At 41.4% G+C, this 11,764-nt stretch overlaps 1 protein-coding gene across 3 annotated transcripts in view; it reads right to left on the minus strand.

Moving 5' to 3' along the window:
• ZFP64 (ZFP64 zinc finger protein) overlaps nucleotides 1–11,764 on the minus strand; it is a 96,269-nt gene that overhangs the window by 54,639 nt on the left and 29,866 nt on the right. The window contains exons 5-6 of one of the 3 annotated variants that reach the window (XM_017496880.2): nucleotides 10,503–10,754; nucleotides 2,505–4,674 (exon numbers count right to left, since the gene is read on the minus strand). In XM_017496880.2, coding sequence (XP_017352369.1) covers nucleotides 3,392–4,674; nucleotides 10,503–10,754 — 1,535 coding nt within the window. In that variant the 3' untranslated portion in view covers nucleotides 2,505–3,391. Of the gene's footprint in view, nucleotides 1–2,504; nucleotides 4,675–10,502; nucleotides 10,755–11,764 lie in introns of those variants that run through there. The other 2 variants (XM_037727258.1, XM_017496881.2) reach the window with 2 other exon arrangements.

An 11,764-nucleotide genomic window follows, 5' to 3' on the forward strand; every position in this document is an offset into this window, starting at 1 on the left:
AGACTCCGTCTCAAAACAAAAAAAAAAAAAAAAAAGAATTCTGGCTGCAGCAAGGCGCTAACTAAAAACAAACAAGCAAGCAGTAAAAACACTAAAGAGAAAACCAATTTAATCTCAGGGGAAGGATGAACATTCTTAGAAAATACAGCTACCACAAATGAAGTGACAGAAGAATCTACATAAAAAGACAGTCATTTTATGTGCTGACAGTACAAGTCAAAAGACAATGACAGGAGGGGAGGAAATTCAGCAATGTGTGACCGAGGTCAGGTTAATGTCCCCAACTTCCCAACAAGCAAGGAGAAAAAGGAGGGAGTAATAGTTTTAAGTTCATAGAAGAGAGAAGCACACACGGTCATCCAGCCTATGTAGAGATGTCCCAGAAAACGCAGACCACAGCACCAGCTGCGGGAGTGCACGAAGCCCAGATAACCATTTTCACGCAGCAGATTGACAAAACTTCCAAAGGTAGTTGGGCCCACATCATAGATGAGACTATCATGTAAAAGTTAATCCGTATTTACGCAAGTACAAACTATGGAAACTCTGTGAAACTTACTTTTGAATCTACTTACAGAAAAAAAGGGCTGAATATGAAAAATGATGTGGAATGTTTAGTGTGGCAGTTTGTAATGGCAGAAAAATTCCGCAAACAACCTAAATAATCATAATAGCGAGATGACGGACTAAAGCCTGTATATCTGTAACTTTTGTTTAAAAAAATTAGGTCTAGTGGTATTGACTCATAGGACTGTCAATAAATGGAATAATAAAAGCAAGTTGCAGAGAAATGTACAGAGTATGATATAATTACTATAGAAATAGGAAAAACCTTTTCTATGTTGTCTTTTGAGTCTATGTATATCGGTAAGAACACAGAGAACCTAACATGACTTACCTTAGGTGGGGTGAGAATAGGGAGGGGCTGGAAGTTGTTGGCTTGGTTTTTGTGTATACACAATTCTGTGTATAATTTATTCCAAAGAATAAATTTTACTGTTGTAGTTTGTAAAAAGACAAAACAGCAAATATGCATGTGTGTCCATGTCTATGCATGCATACGTATGTATGTGTATGTATATGTATGGAAGGCATCTAGTAGTAGAGATTTAAAGATACAAAAAGAAATATAGAATATAAAAAATTATGCTTAATTAAACTACAACTTTGTAACTGGAGTAGAAAACATATATACATAAGCATAAAAAAAGATGGAAAGGAAGTCCATCAAAATGATTACAATCTGTATAGTTTGTATCTGGACAGTAAGATTATTAGTAACTTCTATTTCTTTCCTAATAATATTCTGTTTTTCATATTTTCTATCTTGAACACACATTAAAATCAGGAAAAAATCCTTTACAGTTGAAAAAAGCGGGAAAAAAGAGATGTAGAAAATAGACCCATGACAGTGGAAATTTCTCAGCTGAAATTCAATAGCAGAACAGTTTTCTAAAGAGCTGTAACCAGTAAGTCTAAAGTGACAAAATTGCTAAAATCACTAACATTGTACACTCCAAGCCTTTTCTGTTCCTTACCGAAAATCATAGTTAATAACTATTTTCATTGTTGACAGGAAAATAAATTATGGCAAATATAATACGGCAAGTCATCAAAACTGTTTTCAAATATTGTGGATCAAAGAAAGAAGGAAAGGCGGCAAAACCCAGCTCTAACTCTGTAGCTATTCCCAAAGGAAGTGAACATTGCCTTTTCTAACAGGAAAACCATTGAAGTTTCTAACATCGTTATTTTATATTTCTTTAGTTTGTCATTGCCAAATAAATAAATAAATAAATCATATCTTCATATAAAAGTGAGATGATCTCCCTAACAATTTTGATTAAATAAGTTTGTGTTAGAGAAGAATAAAAGCGGTGACAACTCCGGTAAAAATGTATCTAATTATTCTCATAATATTCCAAATACGCTTCTGTCACAACAGTAACCTCCCCTCCTCACCAATCCTTGCTGACAGCAGAAATGAGTGCTGTTACAACCCTAGAGAATGATTTAAGGTACAACTATGGGTGATTCTAGGTTGCTCTCTGGCGCCACCTACTGATCAAACAGCATTTCACTGTTTCACTGTAAACACAATTTGAATTTTCCTCTTCTCAGTATCACCTATGCTTTGGAAAAAATCAATCGAGATACTTTCTCAATCCATTCATCTAGATTCTGCAGAGAGATTAACATCTCAAAAATGGTATTCTAGAAAATTCTGTCTTGATCATTAGTAGGAACTTTGATTATATTTACAACTAAACAGAAATGCCAGGATTGTCAGTCTGAAGTTTCAAAATGAAAACGGCAGTTGGCTAGATCACTTTATCACTTTAGGCACCACATCTATTTAGTGTGACTGTGGAGGAGATAAGATGTTTGTATGATGTTTATGAGAGGACTTAAAACCTTTGCTGCTTCAAGTTCTCTTTGACCAATGACTCACATCCCATCATCCCCAAATCCTACCTTGACTCTAAAGAATCATTAACATTCAGTATATTTTAATCAGGTATCAATTTATTAGGGAAGGATTCATTTTTTGCTCATTAGCACTAAACATTTTTTTGGGTCAAGTATCCACGTGACATTATGTAGAAAATGGTACTTCATGCCAATAGACTTACATGTATGTTATAAAACATGAATACCCCATACCCCCAAACTCTGTGGAGTATTCCAGAATGGGGTAAAAGAGAGGCTAGGAAGTACCATTTACTACACAAATTTAATAAGATGGACAAAGACCTTTATTTGGGTTGGAAAGTTAAGTTGGAAATAAACACATATATTCACTACTTAATGCATTTAATTCCAACCCCTCATTGGAATCGTCTTGGTAACATTTAAGATTCTACAACAGTTATAATACGACGATTCAGAGGTGGTCTCAAAGTTGTTACAGTGTTAACAAAAATTATAGTAAGCAGTATAAAATTACAATTTATTATGGGGTCAGGGGAATTCACAACCAGCCTTAACAACATTAAGAGCAAACCACAGCTGGGCATAGCGGCTCACAGCAGTTTGGGAGGCCGAGATGGGCAGATCACTTGAGGTCAGGAGTTCAAGACCAGCCTGGCCAACATGATGAAACCCCGTCTCTACTAAAAAGACAAAAATTAGCCAGGCATGGTGGCGTACACCTGTGGTCCCAGCTACTTGGGAGGATGAGGCATGAGAATCGCTTGAACCTGGGAGGCGGAAGTTGCAGTGAGCTGAGATCATGCCACTGCACTCCAGCCTGGGTGACAGAACAAGAGTGTGTCTCAAAAACAAAACAAAACAAAACAAAGAAAACATTAAGAGCAAAGCTTTTAAAGAATTCTACTTATGATTTCTTTTTCTGTAATTCATTTCTCCCACCCCTTTTGTTTCTTAAGCACTAATCTGGTATGGAGTCTGCGGGACAGAGCAAAGCTGGATGGGCTGCCCCTTGGATGATGGAGTAGGTCTGCTTGGGTAGTTCCTGCTGGGAAGAGGAGGAGAAGATCGGTGGTGCTGTGGTGGCCACTGCGATGTTCTGGCCTCCATCGCTCACCACTGTCACTTCTGCTGTCCCCTCCTGAATCAAGGCGTTTAGGCCTTCAAAGTCAGTGCAAGTAATACCCGAACTGGTAATGAAAGTCTGATTGCCAGAGCCTTCCTGGGGGCCACCTGGGGCCGTGGGGATGAGAGTCTGGTGCAGAGTGGCTCCGTCTGTCTGGTCGTGAGTGGTCAGCAGGACAGCCGGCTGGGTCATCGCGCCCGCCTCGCTGGGACACCGCGAGGACTGAGTGGGGGCGATCAGACTGACCTGGCGCAGGATCTGCAGCCGGCTGTTCCCTGGGAGTTCCTCTGGGTTCTGGGCCACCAAGGCAGGCGGGACGATGTTCACTGCAGCGGCAGCAGCCTGCACGATGGTGTTTGCCTGGGGCACCTGATGCCCAACGATGATTTTGACTCTTCCCTCGCTGAACTGAGGCACTTGGCTGGGCTGGAGGGGCACCTGGATGTGTCCCACAGTGAGGGGCGTGGCAGGCTGCTTGCTGGGGTCGATCTGAAACTGCAGGACGGTCACGTCCGAGTTCTTACTCTCACTGTACTCACTGTGCTGTCTCTTGTGGCTGCGGAGCGAGTCCTCCCGCATGAAGGAGGCATCACAGATATCGCAGTGGAAAGTCTTCTTGGCATCCAGCTTGGCCACCTGCCGGCTGCTCTGCCTGCCCGTGTCCTTCCTCTCCGGAGCCTCCGTCTTAACCATGTCCCCATGGAACTTCTTCATGTGCTTGCTCAGGTTGCTGGGCTGTTTGGTGTCGAAGCTGCAGTAGTTGCACTTGAAAGGGCGGTCGGTGCAGTGGATGCGCTCGTGAATGCGCAGGGCGGCCTTGCTGGAGCAGGAGTAGCTGCATTCCGAGCACTTCTCAGGATGCTCCGACTGGTGCAGGCGGCTGTGCTTCCGGAGGGTGGCTTTGCTGTCACCCAGGAAGTCGCAATGCGGACACTTGAAGTTATTCCCGCTGTGCTTGATGCGGATATGCGACTTGAGGTTCCCCTTCATGGTGCAGCGGACATTGCAGAACTCGCACTTGAAAGGCTTCTCCCCCGAGTGCACCCGCATGTGCCTTTTCAAGTCCGAGCTGATTTTGAACTTGGCGCTACAGAGCCAGCACTGGAAGGGGGCGTCCCCTGTCAACACAAGGTGAGTTTCGATAAGAACAGGCAGGCAACAACCACAGCGGATCCCCCCGAAGCACACACCAGAAAACCGCTTATACCAAGGCCGGTGGGTGCAGAATTTCAGCAGCCCCTGGGAGCGGGGAAAGAGGGGGTAGGGCTTCTTTTCTTTCCCCAGACCCAAACCACCACCACCGGCATCAAACCCAGATGAAAAATGGGAGATTGAAAAGAGCAGTTTAACTGTCCCAAATAAAATAAGATTTGCAAATATGCCTGTTATATTCTTTAAATCACCCAAACTATCGTTCATACAGTTAATGTGCCCACTCTGCTAGTTAATGGTTCACAGTTGCAGACTTTTGCATAACCTGTTGATTTTGATTGAGTTACATATGGTAACAGATTCAACAATACATTTTCAAATGGGCCAGCTCCGTGCTGCACTCACTGGAGTATGGTTTTACAATGAAACACCCAACTTATATTTCATGCAGATCTTTATTAATAAAGATGTCTTTATTGCACAAAATTTATTTATCCCATATTGCCAGCTGCGTTCTTTACTTGTGAAGTTACAAAATCCAGCTGCTTGATTTTGTTTTTTAAATTCATATTCGCTGAAAGATGAGCAGGGAAAGTGAAATTGCAAACATCTGAATGGATACCATATTCCAAATTTACTTCCTCAATGAATGTCAAGTCCAAATTATCTGAAGCAATGACAATTCAAGCAAATTGGCGACCTCTCATTTCGATATTGTTTAAGCAAGCAAAAAGCAGCTAAGATTCTTCAAGTGCTTCCAGGATGGCAGGCGCTATGCTGAGCACTCCACAAGCATGGTCTCTCGTGATGCTGGGAAGATCGCCCTGTGGTGGGTACCATTATTAATATTGTTTTTTAAAATACAATCACACAGAGGAGAAGGCTGAGACCCAGAGAGACTACATAGCTTGTTCTTGGCTGCCCCGTAGTACAAGGCAGGGGTTGGATTCCAATCCAGGCTGACTTCAAATCTGGTATCTTTAGATGCTAGGTAATTATCTGTACACATAACTGATGTTTGCTTTCTTAGGCCGTAAACTCAAAAGACTGGGATAGCGTTCCAGCTTTTTGACATAGGGTCTGCTACTTCACCATGAGTTGCTGAATGAATGCAAATGAAGATGGCAGGGGGCAACTGAACAAGCTTCCAGATCACCAAGAAGCCTAAACTTAAACCTAAAAAAAATGCTTTGTATGTTTGAATACCACCAAGATCATGCATACGAAACTCTAGAACAAGGAAGGGTAGGCTACAGCCTATGGGCTAGATCCTGTCTCTATAAATAAAACTTTATAAAACTTTATAGAAACAGGATCTAGCCCACAGCCTGTCTCTGTAAATAAAGTTTTACTGAAACACAGCCATGCCCATTTGTTTACATATGGTTACTTGCCTGCCATAATGGTAGAGGTGAGTATTTGTGATAGATACTGCATGGCCCACAAAGCCTGAAATATTTACTGTCTGGCACTTTTCAGAAAAAAGGCCTTTTGCTGCCTTAGAATGTTGTTCTTAACCTTTTTGATGCCATTACAAACCTTTTTGGCAGTTTAGTGAAGCCCATGAAACCCTTCTCAGATAATGTTTTAAATGTAACAAACTAAAGTAAAAACCAACAGGAATATAAAAGAAACCAATTATATTAAAATAGTTATCAAAGAAAAAAATTGGGATATGCCAATGTGTGTGTTTTATTAATGCATTCAAGAATAAAACCTAGTGGCAGGTCTACTACCTACAGTTATTATTAAATAGATAAAAGATATTTTGCTCTATCTAAGACAGTGATCATTATGAAAAGATTTTTGATTTCCACTGGCAACAAGTTTACATGCACTGTTATCAGATTGGTTGCCTGTTTTCATAATTGAAGGACATGTCAAATTTCAATACAGGCTAGTGAACATGAAGATGTAATTTCTTTTTCTCCCATCCCAGGACCTCCCTCCCAAATCTTCTCATGGATTTCTCAGGAGCAGACGTCTATAGACTCAAAGACAGAATCCTTGCTCCACAATGTTTTACTAGGTTTTCCAGTTACATCCCTGCCAGAATTACAGTGATTATCTTTTTTTCACTTTTTTAGCAATCTGCAGAGGTGAAACCCAGAAAATCCAGAAAACCAAATCTCACAGCTAAGTTGCAGAGCTTAACAACAGTTTTTGGCATGAAAGCAAAGGTTTTAAATCCATTTGTCTTTTTTTTTTTTTTTTTAACTTAACATAAACATTTCTTCAATGAGGCATACTGGTCAAATAGTCCCACCGGACTCTAAGCTCTTCAAAGCTAATGACTATGTTCCTTCTTGCCTACCACCTGATTCCCACTGTGTCTGGCACATAGTGATGTTTAAAGAATGTTGGATGAATAAGTGACATATATTTAAGCTGACAGATCTTTCTTGAGTTTGGGTTGCTACTAAAACAAGTGTTGATGTCATCTATCAAATCGCCAAAGGAGTAAAAATGAATTCCTATTAATTTAGTTTTACAAGGGCCATAGATTTATAAAAGGGAAAGCGATCATTCCACAAAGACCATGTGTAAATGGCACACATTTAAGTTTTTGAAAAATACACCTCTTCTAGACCAATTTAAAGGTGCTGCTATAAATAGTAACTTCATCATTATGAGTCAAAATGAACCATTTTCATAAATGAATCTTTCAGCTTCTCTAGTGTAGACTGGGGGAAATTTCTGAAGCAAATCAGTTTGGCATCGACTATGCCAATGTCTTACCATGCTGTAGATTACAAAAATGTTCCCAAATCGCCCCACCTCCCACCCCTCCTTGTAGCATGGCCTCTGCCATGTGTGTAGTTAGGCATATTCTCTCATGATCCATGACAAAAGCTTCAACCGTGTCGCTGGATTTGGCCAATGGCATGTTTAGTAACTTGAAACAAGTAATGGCTGGAAATGGGCGTGTGCACTGGGGCCTGCTTGCTTGCACCTTGGTTATCACCATGAGGTCAATCCTGGCCTAACCTTCTAGTCTCAGGAGAAGGCCAAGAGACACGTGGGGCAGAGCTAGTTTCCCCAGCTAAGACCAGTGGACAGTCAGCCCATAGCCAGCAGCTCCTCTGACTAATAAGAGAGCCCAATCAAGGTCAGCTGGTTTGCCCTGCTGATCCCTGCATGTAAATAGAAAAGGCATATTGTATCTATTGAGGTTTTGTGGATTATTACGTTGCATCACTGTGACAACAGACAATGGCTACAGATATTGGTATCTAGAAATAGGGGGATGCCATAACAGAAAACCAAAATATAGAGCATTGGTTTTTGAGATTGGGTTGCATGTGGAGGCTGGAGAAATGGCAATGCACACTACTTAATGGCAAACATTTGGTAAGACTGTCACTCATGGTAGCTTAGAAGACAGAAAATGTATATAATGAGTTTTGGACTTGAATAAAGAGATAAATTCTAAGCAGAACAGTGGAAGTGTTTTATAAGCTGCCTATGATAAAATGTTACAAAAAAGAGCCAAACTAAAAAAAAAAAAAAAAAAAAAACCAAACAAAAAAAAAAAAAAAAAAGAACTAGATATTTTCTAAGCAGAATTTAGAGAGAATTTAGAAAGTCAAAGAGTTGCTGGATATAGTTTCTTATCTCCAGCCAGCTTTCCAAAGTAAGACCAAAGCCTGGGACAAAGACAGTATCCAGGAAACTGGTCTCAGGGTGAAGACCAAATGTGAAATAAAGGGTCTGAATGTAAGGCTCTATCAAAATCTTCAAAAGGGAATTAAGAATGGTGAGAATTAAGTTGGTGCCAAGTATGTCCTCTCAGCTGGACAAGGGACTCCTAAAACCCACAGAAGGTTAAATGCCAAAAGTGCCTATAATTGAGCTTAGAAAAAGAGGCAAGATTCCAAAAGAACTGTGAGTATGGCTTTTGGCATACGGATACATATGAAACTCACAAAGTTTTAAAGACAGCTCTACCACCAAAACTGTCACCAACCTAGACTAAAACAAAAGGTAAAACGACTTCCAGCTTTTGGCAGACAGGAAGCAGGCTGAGAAAGTTTCTCAAAGATACATTTTGCTACCTTGTTCAGAAGTAGCTTAGGAAAGTGATGGAAAGGCTGTCCCAATGGGCAGGGTTAAGAACAAAAATTGCTGAGCCAAGGCCTAATCAAGAAACATTCCCCATCCCCGGAGTAGGGGAAACCTGGGAATATGTGCCCAGAAGAATTTGAGAAATGCTATGGACCAAGGACTGGCAAATGCCTCTTGTTCTCCTATATTACTTTCAATGGTAGAATTATGGCAATTATTTCGGCTTTTTGTTTTACTGCCGTATATTGGGTGTATCATGACAGACAACTTGTCTTTTATTTCAGCCATCTCCAGATGAAGAGGAACCATATCCGGACCCAAGAGAGATCACGCAATTGTGGTCTTTTAGCCTGATCCAATAATTGGATGAGACTTGTGGGGTTCTTGGGAAAGAGTGAGTGCATTTTGCCTGTCAGAGAGACGTGAATGATGGTGGGGATAAAGGTGGACTGTGGTTGTTTGCAAAAATGGTCCCAATTCTTCACCTTCCCTGCATTCCTGACCTTTGCCATGTAACACTGTGGTGACCTCTCACTGTAGGGGAGCTCAGTCCCACCCCTGACACCAGGATGAACCATGCGACTTGCTTTAGCCAATGTGATGCTTGACAGCTTATAGAAGCAGAGACTTGACATGGGTTAGGCTGGGGCTTGCTTCACCTCTGTCATCCTCATGAGGACAAGCCTGTTTAGTCCATGGTCCCAGGAGGAAGATGAGAGATGCATGGAACAGAGCCAGCTTGCCTCATCCAAGGCCAGTGAACAGCCAGCCAGCCCATGGCCAGCAGATCCCCAGGCGAGTCTGAAAGGCACCCCACCTTCCCCACACATGTGGTTAAGCCAAGCCAAGATCAACAGAGTTGTCCAATCAACTTCCTGCTGACCTAAAATACGTTAGCAACAAATGTTTATTATACACCAGTGAGATTTTATGGTTGTTACTGCAGCATTATTGAATCATTATCTAAATGATACACCAAAGAAAAAGGTATGTAATTTGTTGAGTTACCTACTCTGCTGATTTTGCTGTATGTTTTCTTGTCAATCTGTTCCATGCTGAACTAGAGTATACTTCAAAAATGATGGGAATGCCTACCCATAATGCAGAAATTTATCAAAGTTACATGGCTTATTCCTGTATTTCATTTTGTGCACCTCCTCAATTACATACTTTACTAGTGAATAAGTTATAAAGTTATATAAAGAGATATACCTATGTATAAAGTTATACACTCCCCTATTTTACTGACAAAGGCTCTTCAGGGCAGCTGAAAACCAAAACTGCAAACAGGCTGGGCGCAGTGGCTCATGCCTATAATCCCAGCACTTTGGGAGGCTGAGGTGAGCAGACCACTTGAGATCAGAAGTTCAAGACCAGCCTGGCCAATATGGCAAAACCCCATTTCTACTAAAAATACAGAAAATTAGCTGGGCGTGGTGCAACATGCTTATAATCCCAGCTTCTTGGGAGGCTGAGGCACAAGAATTGCTTGAGCCTGGGAAGTGGAGATTGCAGTGAGCTAAGACAGAGCATCACTGCACCCAGCCAGGGCGACAGAGAGTCTGTCTCAAAACAAACAAACAAACAAACAAACAAAAACAAAACTGTAAACAAGATAAGCAAAGGGACCAACTCGATTTCTTACATTGTGGCTGAATGCTTTAAGGTGCTTATGATTTATGCCATAGAAAGTGAGGCATGTAGAGAGCAAATAGCAGGTGGGACTTACCCGTGTGGGACCGCAGGTGCACGGTGAGCTGGCTGGAGTTGCGGCTGGCGTAGGGGCAGATCTGGCATTTGAAGGGCCGCTCGTCTGAGTGGATCCGCAGGTGTTTGTTGAGGCTGCTGCTGTCAGCAGCGGCGTAGTCACATGTCTTACACTTGTACGGCTTCACGCCCGTGTGGCACCGCATGTGAGTTTTCAGCTTGTCCTTCCGGCTAAAGCACTTGCCACAGACTTCACACTTATGGGGTTTGTCTCCTTCAAACACATACACACACAGATGGCAGCAGGAAACAAGATTAAAAAAGGAAAAGGCTTATTTCCCACTGCCTTAAGAAAAAAGTCATATACAACCACCAAAGAATGTTCAGAAAACCCTAAAACACTGAGTGGATGATTGGCAAAGAGCTAACATCTTGGGAGAGGGGAAGTTTCTTCTCTTTTCCTTATTGATATTATTTGAATTTTTAAAATGATGAATGTAAATTTCTTATAATGTTTTATAAATTAAAATAGAAGGCAATTAAAATAAAATTTTAAAGTATAGGTAAGTAAAAGAATAAGGTTTGCTAATTTTCTCTTACATTCACTCCCTCCTTTTTCCTTTTCACAACAGAGATGTACCCTAAAATTTAGAATACCTAAGTTTCAGCAGAATTCATGGATGACCAGGCAACATGAACTTGGCTTGCTTGCAGCTAGGTGTGATCTGTGACTAAGTTTTTATCAGAGTCATAGCAGAGGAAGTTCTCTTTCACAGAGGAAACTGCTTGTCTTTTACATTTTCTTTTCCTGCTTCTGGCCAAGGCATGGGGGTGAGGGAGCAGGTGAGGGCAGGTGAGTGAGCAGGTGAGGGTGGCACACCTGCAGATGGTGGAATAATATAACAGAATAAGGTGGGAGGAACTTAAGTGCCCCGGATGGCGCCTAGGACAGAGCTGCCTGCCTGCTCACCTCTGGCCAGTTACACAGGACAGACACAAACCTTTATCTTGTTTGAGCTGGTGTTTCAGTTTCATTCTTACAGCAGCTTAATCTGGACCTCACTAATGCATGTGTCAACTTGCCATCTGTGAACTGCTTACTTTCTGATGTATATTTTTCCAGTTTGTGTGTGTGTACATTTTTGGTACATGAAAACTCCTGGCTAACATCAATTTAAACACTTACTTTTTGAATGGCACTGTGCCTTTGAGTTACTTATTTAATTCTTGCAATAACTGGGATTAGAACTCAGGACTTTTTTTTTTTTTTTTTTTTTTTTTTTT

Source organism: Cebus imitator, unplaced genomic scaffold (genome assembly GCF_001604975.1).
Source record: "Cebus imitator isolate Cc_AM_T3 unplaced genomic scaffold, Cebus_imitator-1.0 Scaffold224, whole genome shotgun sequence".
NCBI classification, from domain to species: domain Eukaryota; kingdom Metazoa; phylum Chordata; class Mammalia; order Primates; family Cebidae; genus Cebus; species Cebus imitator.